Source organism: Triturus cristatus, chromosome 6 (assembly GCF_964204655.1).
Source record: "Triturus cristatus chromosome 6, aTriCri1.1, whole genome shotgun sequence".
NCBI lineage: Eukaryota > Metazoa > Chordata > Amphibia > Caudata > Salamandridae > Triturus > Triturus cristatus.
In genome coordinates, this window is record NC_140589.1 from 1,918,409,395 (window position 1) to 1,918,426,907 (window position 17,513).

General features: G+C 48.6%; 1 protein-coding gene across 1 annotated transcript in view; it reads left to right on the plus strand.

Annotated features, from left to right (window-relative positions):
• The window catches only part of LOC146822461 (NACHT, LRR and PYD domains-containing protein 3-like), a 357,577-nt gene that overhangs the window by 246,117 nt on the left and 93,947 nt on the right, over window positions 1-17,513 (plus strand). Inside the window, exon 8 of the mRNA XM_085610062.1 lies at window positions 448-612. Coding sequence (XP_085466188.1) covers window positions 448-612 — 165 coding nt within the window. The remainder of the gene's footprint in view (window positions 1-447; window positions 613-17,513) is intronic.

Consider the following 17,513-nt stretch of genomic DNA (forward strand, 5'->3'; position numbering starts at 1 on the left):
CTGACCCCTCCACTGACCCCTCCACTGACCCCTCCACTGACCCCTCCACTGACCCCTCCACTGACCCCTGCACTGACCCCTCCACTGACCCCTGCACTGACCCCTGCACTGACCCCTGCACTGACCCCTGCACTGACCCCTGCACTGACCCCTGCACTGACCCCTGCACTGACCCTTGCACTGACCCTTGCACTGACCCTTGCACCGACCCTTGCACCGACCCTTGCACCGACCCTTGCACCGACCCTTGCACCGACCCTTGCACCGACCCTTGCACCGACCCCTGCACCGACCCCTGCACCGACCCCTGCACCGACCCCTGCACCGACCCCTGCACCGACCCTTGCACCGACCCTTGCACCGACCCTTGCACTGACCCCCGCACTGACCCCCGCACTGACCCCCGCACTGATCCCGTGACGCTCACGGCTGCTCTTTCTTCCACAGACTCCAACAATGTTACATGTGGGATGATGAGAGGTCATCTGAGCCCAGGGCCACCGATGAGGAGAGTTCACCTAAGACCTTGCTCCCCAAGGAGAAGCCGGAGCCAGACATGTCTGTGCTGTGTGCGGCGCTGAGGGATCCGCGGTGCCGCCTGCGGGAGCTCAGGTAAGTCGAGTCTTTCTTCCTCATGTTCTTGGGGAGGGGGGGAGGTTACGTCATTCTCGCCGAGTCCATTTTAGGTTCAGACGTGGGGGCTCCTCTTCGGGTATGAACCTCTCTTCTGTTTTCAGCAGCAGTTATGAGATACAGTGAGGTTCACCTGTCTAATCCTGTTGTGATGAGATGGCTCAGTGAGCAAATGCACTTATCCCAGGGGTCTGTGCTCAACCTTCCAGTCAGGGGCTCCTATTCTAGTGAGATGGCTCAGCGAGTAAATGCACCTATCCCAGGGGTCTGTGATCAACCTTCCAGACACAGGTTCCTATTCTAGTGAGACGGCTTTGTGGCCCTGAGGCCATCGCACGCCCTTCTGTACCTGGGGACGTTAATCCGTATGGCAGAGGCCCTTTTGTTGCTGTTATTGTCGTTGGGGGGGGGTCAGGGGGGCTCTACCTATAGTATCGTCATTGGCATCCTTCTGTACACCCCTCCAACCATATATACATTTCCCAATAAAAAACACACAACACAGACTGTTTGATTGGGTACAATTGCTGCAGGTTTATTACATACACCGTTATGTAATAGGTGGGCTATCTTACGGGCGATCCAAGGGCAGGCAACCAACTGGGCCGCCTGCCCGCCTGATGAGCCGGGCAGCACTGGGGCGAACCCCGCCTTTGCTGCCCTCCAAGTGATTTTCATACAGGATCACGTGACCGTTGGTAACTTCTACTCACGCCCCTTCCCGGGGCGGAGCGTCGCATAGCAAACCCCCGGTTGTTCAGGCCCACAACCGCGCGAAGGACTAGTGGGGCGCCGACACGGCTTCCAGAGTGCCGCACAGAGGTACCCTTGGTACCGGCCTGCTTCCAGATCGCCCTGTAACTCCGCCACAGCTCTGGAGGTGGCCCCGTCACCGCCAGGGCCCCCCACCACAGCTAAAGTCTACCTGCAATCTCTCATCTCTAGCACCTCACTTAGGTGTAAAAGGAAAAGGTCCATGCCTACTGGCGATAAGTGAACTCCATCGTCATCAAAGTAAACGTTCACATTCTCTTTGATCATCTAGTGTCTGATGAAGCCCAGGCTCCTCTGGTCAGTGAACTTGCGCATTGCCCCATTGAATCGCTTCCGTGAATGCTCAACCGCCTCGCCTGATTTGGCCCCTCGCCAGGTTCTGCGTGGAATCATCTCTGACCAGAGAACGTCGCACTGCCCTACGCGCTTGCAGATCTCGCCTAGGTCGGAGACCCCCGCGCCGCCAGTCTCTGCTCCAATTTGTTCTTGAGCCAGCTCCATCTCATGCCTGGGAAACCCATCCACTCAAACTGGGTCTGTGGGAAGTGCCGTATCCAGTTCCGGTGCGACGCCCACTGAGCCACCCTGGAGATACATGAATGCCCGATCACCCATACCAGTCGCCCTAGTAAAACAAGAGACACGGTTTACACTCTCTAATCATTTAATAACTTGTCAAAACACGCAAAATAAGACAATAACCACTGCAATACACTGCAAACAATAAATGATAAGGTACATCACGGGCAAACGTATCATTTGTAGCAATCCGACTCCCACCGCCCCACCTTCTTCACACTCCCGGGCTCCAGACCTGCCCTGAAAGCAGCCGTGGCAGCCCCGATCCTGAACGAGTGGCTGGAGTATCTCTTATCTGGCTGGGCCAAGCGTGCCCTGGACAAACTAGCCCTGATGATTCTTTCCATCTGATACCTGGTCAGGGACCCCTGGTCCACGTGTATCAGTAAGTAGCCGGGGGCAGGGGGGCGGCACACTAGATATTCCCTGACCTAGTGGACCGGGCAAAACTGCGGGTCCCCGAGGGGCCTGAGGACCACATCAACACCCTGTCCAGCCTGGTCAGTCATGGATCTTCGGAGGCGGATGGACAGGGAATCAGAGGGACACATCTAGGATGCCTAAGGCGTCCCCCGAACTGTCTGTCTTGGACCTAGCCTCCAACTCACTAATCCGGAAGGCGCCAAAGGAAGCCAAACAGAAAGCAGCCGCTAAGAGGGTAGCCTCATACTTGGAGTAGGTGACCCCATCCAGTACCCCCAGCATGCCCATGAGGGTGTTGAAATCGATAGGGACCCTATTAACTGGGGCCCTGGGCTCGTCCCTAGCCCACCCCTTGAGAGCTGCCCTTATCGCGAAAGATTTGGCTGGGTCTATCCCCCCAGACAGCTTGGCGTCGTAGCTCATGGCCGCCAGGTGGCCGCACACTCATGAGTGGCTCTTACCATGCTCCCTGGCCCACACCACAAATGCCCATACTCTACCCTCAATTGGTGCAGCAGAGATACCCAAGGTGTGGGACACAGATTTGAAGGTGGCCAGGTGGCCCCATAGCGCTTCCTAGTACCTGGAGCCAGTGCTCTCTCCCCCATGGTTCTCAGTCGTTGGTCCACTGCAGGATCCTCCAAAGGTGCACCGGAAGGGGGTCATCTGTGCTCTCGGTGGGGGAGGGCTATATGGCCTCCCCCAAGAACAAGACTCCCCAGAAGTGACGCCCCTCACGTCATGACCGGGCAGGAAGTGGGGGGGACTCCAACCAGAGTCCCTGCCCCCAAGGGGGGCGGAGAGGGGTATAAGGTGCCCAGGCGATACTAGAGCGCCGACCGCTCTAGTGGCCCCCTGTGGGTGCCGCGGTCAGCGGCATTTCTCCCCCAGAGGAGGCAAGAACCATCAACAAAGAAGGCTCTCAATGGCTCACATGTTCTTAGCGGCTTCATCCATGTTCACATGCAGCCCTCCTTTCATGCAATTACTATCACAGCATGCCAGCCTTTCATCATGTGTCATCTTCAACAAACCTGCTACTGACACTATGCACATTGCCATTTATATCCATCAGAAAGTTAATGCCTAAACAAGCATTGGCAATGCCAAGAGGTCTGGCTTATCATCTAGATACAGTAATTCAAGATCTGTGGACTATATTTTGACGGCCAATCGGGGGGACATCATTTGATACAGGCTCTGATAATCTGGCTGAAGAGGTTTTCAAGAATCCATTGTTTTGTGGCTGCAGTTTGGTTGGTCCATAGTATCAGGGCTAGACTGGTCCTGTATTTGAACTTTCTGGATGAAATGATGTAATTGAGGTGTTGTGCAATATCTTAACGGGCTGCACATAATTGTGTGATTGGTACATGATGTAATTATTTAAGATGACTTTTTAGAAGCACATTTTCTCTCCTTTTTCATGAATTTTGTAGATGTCTTGATGTACTTGTATACTTATTTATTCATAATTATATGAAATTCCTATTTGGTGAATTTGTGGAAGGTAAGCGTGTGTCACATTCCTGTAAGACTTCATTTCTTGGAAATGAAAGATTTCTGATTCTGATTCAGTAACTCAAGTAATTATTAGATGGTCTTCAACAAGACTTCAGTCCTTCAGAACTTTACTAGATGTCTCTCTCAAGTCAGAAGAATCCGTGCGGTCTTCAACAAGACTTCAGTCCTTCAGAATTTTACTAGATGTCTCTCTCAAGTCAGAAGAAACAGTGCGGTCTTCAAGAAGACTTCAGTCCTTCAGAACTTTAATAGATGTCTCTCTCAAGTCAGATGAAACAGTGCGGTCTTCAACAAGACTTCAGTCCTTCAGAACTTTACTAGATGTCTCTCTCAAGTCAGAAGAAACAGTGTGGTCTTCAACAAGACTTCAGTCCTTCAGAACTTTACTAGATGTCTCTGTTGAGTCAGAAGCAACGCAACAACTGAATCTCATTCCACAAACCCACCAGGCAACTTCTCTGTGCCGGATTCCTACTAGCAAGCATCCCACACATACCCAGAACCAGAGCCAGTGATGGGCCTTCCTCTGCATCTCTCCTAAAGCCAGCAACAACCTGCCACTACACATCAGAGCCACCTCTTCAATTCTCAATATTCGCAAGAACGGAGTACATGGCTCTTCAAACAGGCTCCCACTCACCAGCCCGGGCCACTCCAGACTTGCTGCTGCTTACAGCACCATGATACCCCCCGGGTGAAAGTGCCCTACACAAATACCCATCCTCATCTGATCCCCATCCCCACCGGTCAAGGTGGAAGAAGTGACAGGGAAAAAATATTTTTGACCGAAATTAACAAAGGGGCTGAAGAGGATAGGAAGTGCAGTCTGGGACTCTCAACGTGTCAAATATAGAACAACACAACTTTTTACCATCAGGAAAATAGGGTAAAACTTAGTTCTCCCTGTTATAGAGAATCCGCCTCTGACCGCATCTGATACGGACTCTGACTGAGAGAGGTGGGTGAGGGGGGCTGTTCATAACTTTCTACCAATTCTAATGTATTGATTGTATGGTTGCCATGACTATGTTAATGTGAAATGAGACGTGAGATGTTTATCACGCTGCAACTTGAGACCCCTTTTTACTGTTGCCCTGTCTTTAAAAAAAAGATTTTTTTTTTAAATCTGTAGTTTTGCTGCAAGTTTTTTCAAAGACAAATCAGCATTATCCTTCCATTGCAAAGAAAATCCAAAAGCTCCTTAACATCCCATAAAAAGGAATGATTATGCCCTCGAGGGAATTTTAAGAAGGATTGAATGCAAAGCTCTACACACTAGAAGATGCTTACCAACTGGTTCCTTATCACTGTGAGAAAGCGGATTGCTGTATGGTACAGTTGTGTCTCCTCACAGTGTAACAATGACACAATCCTGTATGACGTCCAGTTAGGTTCGTTTGAAAAACCTTAGCTCAGCCCTGGGTAGCTCTGGCATGGAGGAGTCAGTCTTTATCAAAGGAGCAAATGTAAAGCATTAAGAAGTACAAAAACAGTTGAATATGAAAAAAAATCAACACAAGGAAATTGTAATACCAATTTATAAAAATAGGTTGTATTTTCTTTTTAAATAGACACCTCAACAATAAAATTCAACTGAAGGATTCCGGAGTTATGAATTTGTTCACTGCATGCAATAAAACAGTAATCAACGTCACAGGGAACAGTTTACAGTCCAGTTCCAGGTCCTAGGGATGGAGCAGCATAGAAGTCAATGGAGTGGTCTTGGTGCAAGAGATGCAGGATGCTGAAGGTCCTATGGATGGAGCGCAATAGAAGTAAATGGAGTGGTCTTGGTGCAAGGGATGCAGGATGCTGAAGGTCCTATGGATGGACTGCCATAGAAGTCAATGGAGTGGGCTTGATGCAAGGGATGCAGGATGCTGAAGGCCCTATGGATGGACTGCCATAGAAGTCAATGGAGTGGGCTTGATGCAAGGGATGCAGGATGCTGAAGGCCCTATGGATGGACTGCCATAGAAGTCAATGGAGTGGGCTTGAAGCCAGAGATGCAGGATGCTGAAGGTTCTATGGATGGACCGCCATAGAAGTCAATGGAGTGGGCTTGGTGCAAGGTATGCAGGATGCCGAAGATGCTCAAGGATGCTGAGCCGATGATGGGGGTCTTACTGTGGCGGCCCCTTGGTTCCTGAGATGAGGGGGTGACTTTGGCATCCGGGGGCGATGTCCAGCGAAGTCCAGGTGAAGTTTAGCACAAAACCAGTTGCCACTGGTCTACTGTTCTTCAGATTCAGCAAAAGCTATTTTTTTTTTTAACTTGCAGTAACGTCTGTGCTTGACGACAAACTGCACTCTGACCACTCTCAGGTCCGACAGACTCAGGTACAACTTTTGAGCAAAACACACATGAGCCCTCGGGTCTATCAAGAGACAGAAAAAAGGCAAAGAAGGCTGACTAGAAAGAAGGGGACCCTTTGAAGGACGGTTTCTCTCACCCACAAGAGGTGGCATGTTCCATGATTGGAAATCCTCCTCGCACCATGAAGCCTAGTCATGGTGAGGGCTACAACCCCCTCACTGCGAGGGAGGAGCTCAGGGATGTTTTTTTGTGTAACATGGGTTGTTTCTAAAACCCAATGTGAGCCAGCAGAGTGTTATGTGGGGTGCAGTGCTGGTAGTGAAGTGGATTAAAACTAGCTACAGGGTTTACCACATACCTTTTATTCGGGCTACCTTGTGCTTTGATTAAAAACAGAAAGTACGACAGAAACAGTTAGAGCCAATCGTACTGAACTCAGATCAACATGTTTCAGCCTATTACCTGGAGAGTGTTGTGGCTTTCTTCAGGATATTAAGTAAGCTACTGCTGTGAAAGTTGTGTGCAAAAATTGTACCTCAAGGCAAAGAGCCGGTATATTGGATTTGATACAAGAGTAGTAACCCAAGGATAGCAAGATAGTGGATTCACTGGTGGTACCTGTAAGGGGACATAAACAACATATCGAGCAGTTTATGGATTGGTAACAACTCAGAACAAGTCAGCCAATTTGTCAAATTTAGAATTCTTAAATAAACATGTGTTGAAAAAGGAAGTGAATCTCATCTAACACCCACAAAGTACCCTATCACAAAGTGTGCTGCGCAGTTCCTAGGGATTAATATGACACTATGAAAGGATGCCTTGGATAAGGATCACTCACCTGCAGAAGTCAGGCATAGTGCCCCAGCTGTCCTTAGCATTGGTGCTTAAGGTGCAAATGCGTCTCCAACCTGTCTGACAAACGTTGTAGCGTTAATGTCATGTCTAGGTTCAAATTTTATAGCAACAAGCATAATAAAAGTGGAGACCAAGTCAACGCATATGTGTGATAAAAACATCTCAAATAAAGGAATGCAACCCTCCCTCTGTGTTTGTTTTGCTGCAGACAGAGAGGGCATGCCCAAGTGTGTCTATTGTCAATGATGCAGAGTATAATAAAGTTATTATGAAATAAGCTTAACGCCACTCAGTAGGAATTTTTAATTGTTCTTAGAATTCGGGTTACTCTGTGGAAAGGGCAGCCAGCGTGCTTCCAGTGCATCCAAGTGGAGGCGTAAAAATACGGCTAAGTACAAAGGCTACATAAACAGTGGCTCTAGTATGGTTACAAGAGATTCATCCACACAGCAGAATAAGAATAATATCAATGTTGTGGTTTTCTGCCCAAAGGTGCAGCCAGTAAACGGCATGTGTCATGCGCCGTCAAGTACGAGTGCTTGTAGACCAAGCAATGGTAATCTGGAAGTCAAATCCATCCGTTGCAACGGTGCATGGAAAACCGTCGTAAAGTGCAGCATTGTAGAAAGCTGAGCAGCGGGGGTTGCCGTGCTACTCCACTGTATAATAACCAAATTGCGGGAGTAAAAAGAAAACAGCACATTAAATTTTAAAAGAGGCATACAGCTTGTGTCATAATATATGCAGTCTTAAGGGCCAGGCAGTCTGAGAGTCAAACTAATCACTTGCAGCAATGCCCAGAGAACTGCCGTAACGCGCCTCACTGTGGAAAGGTAACCAGCGGGGTGAAAGGAGATTGTCACACAGTGGAGTCACCTCTCCGGTTTAGGTTGGTCCCTTTTGCGTGTTGTCGGGAGATAGGAATGCCGTCGGATATGGGAGCCTGCTATCCTTGTAATGCAGGTTGACCCGATTCCTGATTGCTTCCTGGTGAGAGTGCGAAGGCTGCCGGGATCGGTAGTCTTCCGGTCTCAAACAATCGGTGAGACAAAAAGTGCCTCCCGAATGGTGTGTCGGGAGTTTGAGTCTAAAATGCAAACAATTTTGGGTGTCAATTAAACATTCAACAAAAGTGAATACTGAGAGGTAAATAAACATGACATGGCACTTTCAGCAATCACGATTGCAGAATGAAGACAGTAAGAAAAAGGTAGTAAGGAAAATGAAACCGAGGGTGGTATGTTCATTCGCACTATTCCTATGCACCATATAGAAATTAAGGTCATAAACCATCGTAGTCTCTCAGTGGACGGTCCCATCTCATTAATGTGGTGTATGCCCTGGAGAGAGGACGATCTATAGGTGTATTATACAAGAGACAGCTAAGGTATATCATCATTAAGCCCTCTTTCTACTATGCCCAACCTAAACTCCCATCTTTGCTCAGTCCTTAATAAAGTTTTATTCAAACTGGGTGTTGTGGATGACAGATTGGGCTTGCTCAGGACTGTCCAACTCAAGTCCTCCACATTATGTTTTTTCTCCAAGAAGTGTTTCTTAAGTTTGGATGCTTGTTTTTCGCACCTAATGGTGCTTTTGTGTTCCAGTATTCGGACTTTAACTTTATGTGTAGTTTTACCCACATACCTTAGGAGACGTAATCAGGTATATGAGTCTCTTGCTGATCAAATTAGTGTGCTGTCCTAGCACCCAGGGCTTGCCTGTTCCAATGTTGATGGTCTTAGTGACAGAAGTCTGTGTGCATGCCCCACATAGGCCACACGGATAGTGTCCTTCTACAGGTGGGAGACCTCAGAGAGTGTTTTGCCTGGCAATCTGAGTAGGACTGGGTCTACTATGGACTAAACTGTCTTCAAGGTTGCAACTCCTTTTAAATGCAAACAAGGGTTTCTGTAAGAATTGTTTGCCCTTGTTCAGGTGGTGCCAGTTCTTATGTAGCACTTTTTTAACCTGGTTTTACAAAGAGAAAAAGGTGTTTACGCAGACCAGTCTGTCCTTGGGTTGTCTGTCCTGTGGGTTATCCAGCAGGGCATCCCGGTTATTGTTCTGTGCTCTTACGGCTGATTTATTGACCAGGGATAGTGGATAATGTCTATCCAAAAGGTTCAGCTGCAAATTAGTAGAATGTTCTTTGCACTTCTCTGTGTTCGTGCAGTTCTGTCTAAGCCGCAGGAACTGACCAAACAGCAAATTATCCCGTAGAGCCTTAGGATGATAGCTGTCGTACTGTAAGAGAGAGTTCCAGGCCATGGGCTTCTGATGTAATTCACTTTCCAGACGTCCAGCACAGGGGACAATCAGAAGATCGAGGCAGGGTAGGCCTTCTTTACTGTACTCACAAGTAAATCAAAATAATGTGTTCTGAGTATTGAGCCAGGTGTGAAATTGTTCGTTGGAGGTGGCATCACCGCACCAGATCACTAGGATATCGTCAATATACCACTTCCAAAAAACGATATGGGATTGGTATGGATTATGTTCTGTCAAGGCTTTCTCATTTTCAAATGTGTTCATATAAAGATTAGCCAGGCTCGGGGCAAAGGTGCTCCCCATTGAAGTCCCTGATGTTTGTAAGTACAGGCGCTCTTCAAATTGTAAGACATTTTCTTCCATGGCTAAAGTTGCACATTTCATGATAAAAGAGATGGGAGTGATGGTATCCGGGTTACTGGCACAAAGAAGGTCTTCCACAGTGGTCAAAGTTTGGTCCTGTGGGATGCATGTATAGAGTGATTCGACATCAAATGATATTAGGAAAGCAGTTCCTATGTCGAAAGTGATATCAATCTCTAGGCGGGGAACATCCTTAGTGTCCTGTAGGTATGTTGGCATCTGTTTGACCAGAGGTCTCAGGAAGTAATCCACAAATTGAGACAGTGGCTCCAGGACTGAACCAATCTCTGAGATGATCAGCCTCCCTGGTGAAGGTCTTTGAGCTTTGTGGATTTTTGGGGAGGATTTAGAAATAAGGGATGATGAGCTTTCTAATTTTCAAAAACTCAGCCTCTTTAGATGTTATCCACTCATTATCTAGTACTTCGTCCACCATGGATGTTATGATTGAAGATAACCTGTTGGTAGGTTCACTTTGTGGGGGGCGGTAAGATGTAGGCACCCCCAGTTGTCAGACATTCCATCCTGTATGAAGTGGTGTCCATTATAACCGTGGCTCCTCCGTTATCAGAAAGTTTTAATAACTATAGATTTGTCTTCACATAGAGTTCGCAACACCAATTGTTCTTTCCTAGTTAGGTTGTGATAGACCGAAGGCATCATTGTTAATTACATTTTGATGTCATTCAAGACTGCTTTCTCAAATGTAGGTACATCCGCAGGTAGAAGTTTCATAGATTAATTTAATGTAGACTTCTTCCTCAGATTAGTATTTGTAGCTGGCACCTCAGTGGTGATGTCTTATCTGCAAAAACGAAGTTTAGTCTAATTTTGCGCAAGAACTGGAATAGCCTTTGATGTAACTGAAAAAGAGCCCCAGTGTACTTGGGCACAAATCCAAGACCTCAGTTTGGCACTCGTTCCTCTTCTTCCATCAGTGCTCGTTGACTCCTTATTTACCACAAGGTCGGATCTCTGCTCGACACTGGATGTGTCGTCGTCTTTATCCTGCTCCGTTTGTTGTGTGGCGACATAGGGGGGACTACATTGCACTTGCAGCCTTCTTCTTCCTCAGGACTGTCCACGGCCCTGTCCTAAAAAAGATGGATTGTATCCTGGATGCGGTGGTGACTGGAAACCCGTAATGGGCCCTTGAGGTCCTGATCCTGATTGGAAAGGTGGGTAGCCCCATGGATTTGGAGGCCTCAACTGATTCATCGGGGTCCCGCTCCACGCCATCTTCCTCTCCCTTTCTTCTGTGTGTTTGGTCGAGAGTTGTCAATACTCAAGTCTGAGTCACTGGACCATTCATCTCTATCCGATGACGAGTAGTTTGAACCATAGCGATGGCCATTGCGATTCAATTCTGGTGGTTTTTAGTTATCGCTTACGTACAGATACACTTTCTCCAGAGCTAATTTCGTGAGATCTTTCTTACATTTGTTGATCTTTGTGGTCAATAATGATTCTTTATACTCTTTGATAGTCTTGTTGATCTCATCAAAGTTCGCTTTAAACAGTGTCTTCGTCACCGTCGTCTTGAGTTGGGGATTCTAGAGTATGGATTTCTATCAGAATGGTATTGGCAATACGTTTTGCTGTACTAATGATCAGTGTTAACCAATCCCTGGTACATTACCATGCAATAGAGTACCAGTCCTTGAGGAAGTTCTTCCCTTCCAAGAAGAGTCTTGGTGCATTAGTGACGATGAGGCCCGTGGGGCACAATTGCCCCTAAGGTACTCAGTCATGATCGCCCCATGTGTGGTAGTGCGAATATATGTATCTCCTTGTTAGCCAATGAGGCTACAGTAAAAACGGCAATGCAGGTTTTTGCACTCAGTACAAGTAAAACATATGTCAATAATTTAAATATAATGCCCCCTACTTTTAGGGGTTGTTGGGCCTGCTTTAGGAGGGAGGGTCTGGGCTTTGCCAGTAGTTGAAATGGCAAAGCTGAGTTAGCAGTTTTAACTATCCTGTCAGGTTGCAGTGGTTGGAAGACATGCTTTTCCTTGTCACCCTCATGGTCCATGAGGGACACTTAACTTAGAGGCCCCTAGCTACCCATGGTACCATGGACTAGAGGCATATAAGTAAGTTATCCTTAGCGAATGGTGGGTAAACCAATTAATCAAACACCTTTATGGGTCACAGCACTGGCACTGTGGCCGATTGGCAGAAGTCCGTGCCCGTCCAAAGTCGAAAACCAGCAGCAGTTGGAATATGACCTGCTGAAATGGCCAAAAATGTGAGTTATTAATCCTATAAGCATTCTATTCCAAAAAAGACTCACCAAAAAGCTCACTACTTGTACAGGAGGGGCTGACACAGGACCAATTTTGCATTAAAAACACCCACTAATGCAGACTGACTGTAGGATGCAGGCTTTATATATAATGGACTAAAAATAAAGTTCACTGTGCAGAGAGGCCTTTGGATCCCTACTAGGTGTGCAGAGGTAAAAGCAGATCAATATAATTCTCTTTTTGTGGTAGTGTGGGAGAGAAGTTAGGCTTATTAAAGTTAAGCGTCAGAGCATGTCTTGCTTTTCTGTTCAGAACACCTGAGCAAGACTTCAAAACAACAGGACACAACGCGAACACTCTTCAAAATACGACTCTGCACACTTTAGAATACCACAATAGAATATAGACAAAGCTCACCACTCATTGGGCAAGTAAAGAGGAATATTTATTGCAGCAAGTTCCCATATATCAAATAGCAATAATACACATGTAAAATAAATGCATATAGTAAGTATAGCTACACAAGAATAAATGCATAGAAAAATAACTACATGTACACAAGAATAGGTAATTAGAACTTGGAATACTTCACCGGCTGTCTGTCTTGCAGCATCATGACAGCATGACTGGGGAACCCGTTGACAGTCTCAGCAGAAGCTCTTCAACCCAGAAAGGTCTCTAAGCGGTGCATCCACCCCTAGAAGAGTTCCTGTCAAAGCCTCAAGAGGTCTCCGTCTTTATTCTGCTGCTAACAGAGCCAAAGGCTACTTGAAGCCCCCCCTCCCTTCATCTGCACTGTAGGTGCTGGCTGTACTAACTGCGTTGAGGTCACTCTATGGAGCTGGCCAGGCTCCGATGAGAAATGTGGCAGAATTCTTCACTTTCACATCCATGGGCACTGTACGCATCTCACACTGTCTGTTCTAGCAGCTTATCTCTCCCGCTCGATGAAGTGAGAAACATAAACAATTGTGTGTGTGTGAGCAACCTGGGGCCGGCCAGCATGCACAGCTGAAAGGCAGGGTCAGACAGACACAAGATGAGACCGTGCTCACAAATGTAGTTAAAGCAGTATGGAGTCAATGATCAACACATGATATCACAATATATAAATGCATGTAGCATTACACTCCACTCCCTGACCATTGACTAATACATAGCATCACCTATATGCGTAAAGGTCATAGTTCTAGCATGAAACAAGGATATAAAGTTAGGCACACATCCTCTACAGCAACAAATAGATATCAAGAAACAAAGTATAATGAAAATGGCACTTAAAAAATAAAGAAATTGCCCAAAGTCCTTTTGTAGTGCTTACTGTCAAGAATTCCTGTCATGCGAGGGGAAGAAAACGGTAACCAGCGAAAACGGACTACATCTCCCAGGATGCTTAGCGGTTGAGAGGTTATGTAAACAGGAGAGCTGTTACATAACTCAAGGAAAACACGCCCTTATGTAAACAGGAGAGCTGTTACATAACTCAAGGAAAGCACGCCCTTATGTAAACAGGAGAGCTGTTACATAACTCAAGGAAAACACGCCCTATAAAGGGAGGAACCGGGAGGTACAACGCTGTCGGATATTGTGTTTACACCGACGTACCTGCTTCGTGAAGAGCAGTGTTCCGGAGTGGTGCTCCAGTAAGGCAAGAACGGAGGTAGGTCGAGTCGTTACTCCCTGGGCCGTGTCTTGCCCCATCGTCACCTGTGAAGGACCCGGAAGCTCTACCGGTCAACCATTGAGCTTCGCTTCTTGACTCGGCTGAGTCAAAGCGCAGTGGCGCTTTTGCTGGTTGGAGTCGTAACTCCCAGCCAGACCAGAGATACAGGGACTGCCAGCTGTAACGCACACCAGGAGGTGTTTGCCGCGTTACAGACTCGGAAGTCCACAGGATCGATCGAGCGGCTGCTCTCGGTTCAGTCTTCTTGCTATTTGATTGGGGTATCGGTGACGCATCACCAGGAGGTGACTCTGCGTCCCGGTGCAGTCTGAGGAAGAGGTTGAGCGGCTGCTCCCTTCAGGTAGAGACCCCGGCTGGGTGTTTCCCTGACTCCTCGATTCTCCCCAACACTCTTCGTGCCCCTCACAGCCTACCGATTGGCATTGTCGGCCATTTCATTTCTGCCCTCTGTTGGCATACGCCGGGATCGGCGTATATGCAGAGGACGGTTAGGACCATCCGTGCGGTGGGCTGGTAACGTACTTAGCCTGGAGGATTCCAGTGACTATAACTTTTGTTTATCTTTGTATTATTTTTGCCTTCATTAAAATAACTAACCCTTCACAAGTGGTTGCGTCCTCATTATCGTGTCTGTTAAACGATCCTGAGGCGTTCAGGGCGTTACACTGGTAAACAGTCAGTACAGCCTTTTGGTCATGCCAGGCCTTTTGTAATTCCTGGCTAGCCTCAAGGTTTTTAGTTGCCTTTTTCATGTATTCAGCCATCCTGGAGCGGAGACCAAGTACATAGTCCGCTGTGTCCTGTTTAGGGGGTTTGAGAGGTAACACCCATCCCTTCTTCACCAGACACAAAGGACCCCTAACAAACAAAAGGGCTGTAACCAACCTCCTTTTGTGGCACCTCCCTGTAGGCAAACAAAAGGAAGGGCAAAAGGATGTCCCATCTGTGCCTAAGCTTTTCTTGGAGACCTTTGATCATGCCCTTTAAGGTTTTGTTCAATCTTTCAACTAAACCATTGCATTGTGAGTGATAGGGTGTGGTGAATTTGTAATTCACTCCGCACTCCTTCCACATTGCAGTTAAGTAACTTGACATAAAGTTTGCAACTCTGTCAGATACTACCTCCTTAGGAAAGCCCACTCTTGAGAATACACCCGAGAGCTCTTGCCACCACAGGTGCTGTAGTGGTCCTAAGTGGGATTGCCTCTGGGTACCTAGTGGCATGGCCCACCACCACCAGTATAAATCTGTGCCCAGATGCAATTTGGGGATCCATGGGACCAACAATGTCAATCCCAACACTCTCAAAGAGAACCCCCACCACAGGTAGTGGTATATGGGGGGGCCTCTGCGGTTCCACCTGCCTTGCCACTGGCTTAGCTGGGCACACAGGAGCGACAAAACTCCTTAGTGTCTTCAGACATGTGGGGCCAGTGAAAGTGAGGGACACATCTGTCCCAAGTCTTGTTCTGGCCCAGGTGTCCTGCTAGGGGAATATCATGGGCTAGTGTCAATAGGAAGCCCAACAATTTCAGAGGTATTTCCAACCTCCTGGAAGCACCAGGCTTGGGGTCTCTACACTCTAAATAAAGGAGTCCATTATCCCAATACATTTTATGGGTGCCACTAGCATTCCCAGAAGCCTCATCAGCCACTTGCTTTCTGAGGGCTTCAAGAGAGGGGCAGGTTTTCTGTTCCTTGCTCATATCTTCCCTGGAAGGACCCCCTGTCCCCAAAAACTCAACTTGATCAGGTTCAAGCTCCTCTGGGACAGTTCCTTCTTAAGGCTCAAGATCATCTCCCTTAGGAGACTGATCTGCATTGTGAGTCAGGGGGGAAGGCACTGCCTTAACCCTACTGCTCCTCCTCTTGGGAGGCACCTGGTCCATTCTTCCAGAATCCAGGGCCTGTTCAGTGTTAGACCTTTTGGCCTATGACCTAGTCACAGCAAAGACATGAGCAGGGATCCCTAACATTTCTGCATGTGTCCTGAGCTCCACTTCAGCCCAAGCTGAAGTCTCTAGATCATTGCCAAGCAAGCACTGTACTGGTAGGTCTGCACTTACCACAACCTTTTTAAGGCCAGTTACCCCTCCCCAGGAGAAGTTAACAACTGCTAGAGAATGGTCTGTTCTGACATTGCTAGCATTGGTCACTTGGTACATTTCACCAAGTATAATCTGCCCAGGATCCACAAGATCTTTTGTCACCATTGTGAAACTTGCTCCTGTGTCCCTGAATGCCAAAGCCTCGTTTCCATTAATTAAAGGCTGCTGTCTGTATTTGCCCAAATTACTGGGACTCACAAAGGGGGACATATCCATGCCCCCATCACAGATCAGGACAGCCTGAGTTGGAACTCTGACTAGGCCAGAGTCCATCTCAGAACCCAGGGCAACCCTACTACTCCCTTATTCTGAACATTACCACCACCAATTGTAGCTGTACTAGGGGGAACAGTTGCCTTAGTGGCAATGGTGGCTGGAGTTGAGTCTTTGGACTTGGTGCAATCACTTGTCCAGTGAGTCTTCTGCTTACAGATTTTGCACCATGGTTTCTTTTGGCCTTTTCCCTTGTTAGACTGTGAATTCCCACCTGAAGAAGATTTTTGGGGACCTTGTGAGGACGTCTGGTCTTTACTAGGCTGGGCGGACTTTGCGTAGCGCCACTACGCAGAATTTAGAAAAATAAATTGGAAAACGACCGCACGTCCTGAGTAGGGCTGGGCGGACATTGCGTAGCACAATTACGCAGAATTTTGAAAAAAATTGTGGAAAACGAGCGCACAACCTGAGGGACGGTGTGCCCGGGACAGGGGTCCCTCATGCTTGGGCAGGCTCCCCGATCTCCCGGCCTGGCTGGGTTGAGAAGCAGGGACCGGCCCAGGGCCTCCTGAGTTTTGGTCAGGGCCTGGGAGCCCACGTCCTGCGGCCTGCCAAGTGTCCGCCTGCCCAGGACAAGGGGGGAGCCCTTCCGCTATGGTTCAGCACGGACAGGTGGGAGTCCTTTCGGTCCCGGCCATCTGGTCGCATCTTTCCCTCGGCCATCTGGTCGCACAAAATGCTTTCCAATGGGGCGACCAGATGACCGGGCTGCCCTGGAAGTCCCGATGGGGGCTCATTCGCCACCCCGATCCCAGCCAGGGCTCCAGGAGGTCAGGTGCGTCCGGGCCTAGGGTCCACTGTGTGTCTCGGTGCGCACGGGTTCCCAGAAAGAGGGGTGGCTTTCCTCTGGATTAGTAGGGACAGGGTATGCCGGAACACCAAACCCCGGGCTGGCGGTTCTTTGCCGGGGACCAGATGGTCTATGCCCGGACAACACCTCCCCTCCCTCTGTGGGCTCCCTCCTCCGGCCCACGTCGTGGCAAAGTGCCCGGGATGGGCTCCATGGTGCCCGGGCAGTCCTCCCCCAGGCGTCCGGACCCGAGAACTCCGGTGGTCCTCCCCGTGCATGAGGCCCAGCTGGGGTCCCCGAGCCCCCGGGAAGCAGAGCCACCGAGCCCTGCGTGGGCAGGCGGGAGCCCTACCGCGAAGGCTCGGTGTGGGCAGATGGGAGTCCTTTCGTTCCCGGCCATCTGGTCGCACCTTTCCCCTCGGCCATCTGGTCGCACGCAATGCTTTCCAATGGGGCACCAGATGGCCAGGCTTCCCTGGAATTCCCGAAGGTGGCTCATTCTCCTCCCCGATCCTAGCCAGGGCTCCAGGATGCCGGGCTGGTCTGCGCCCTGGGTCCCCTCTGTCACTTGGTGCACACGGGTTCCCAGAAAGAGGGATAGCCTTCCTCCGGATTAGTAATGGCAGGGTATGCCGGGACAACCCTTCCCTGGCTGGCGATACCC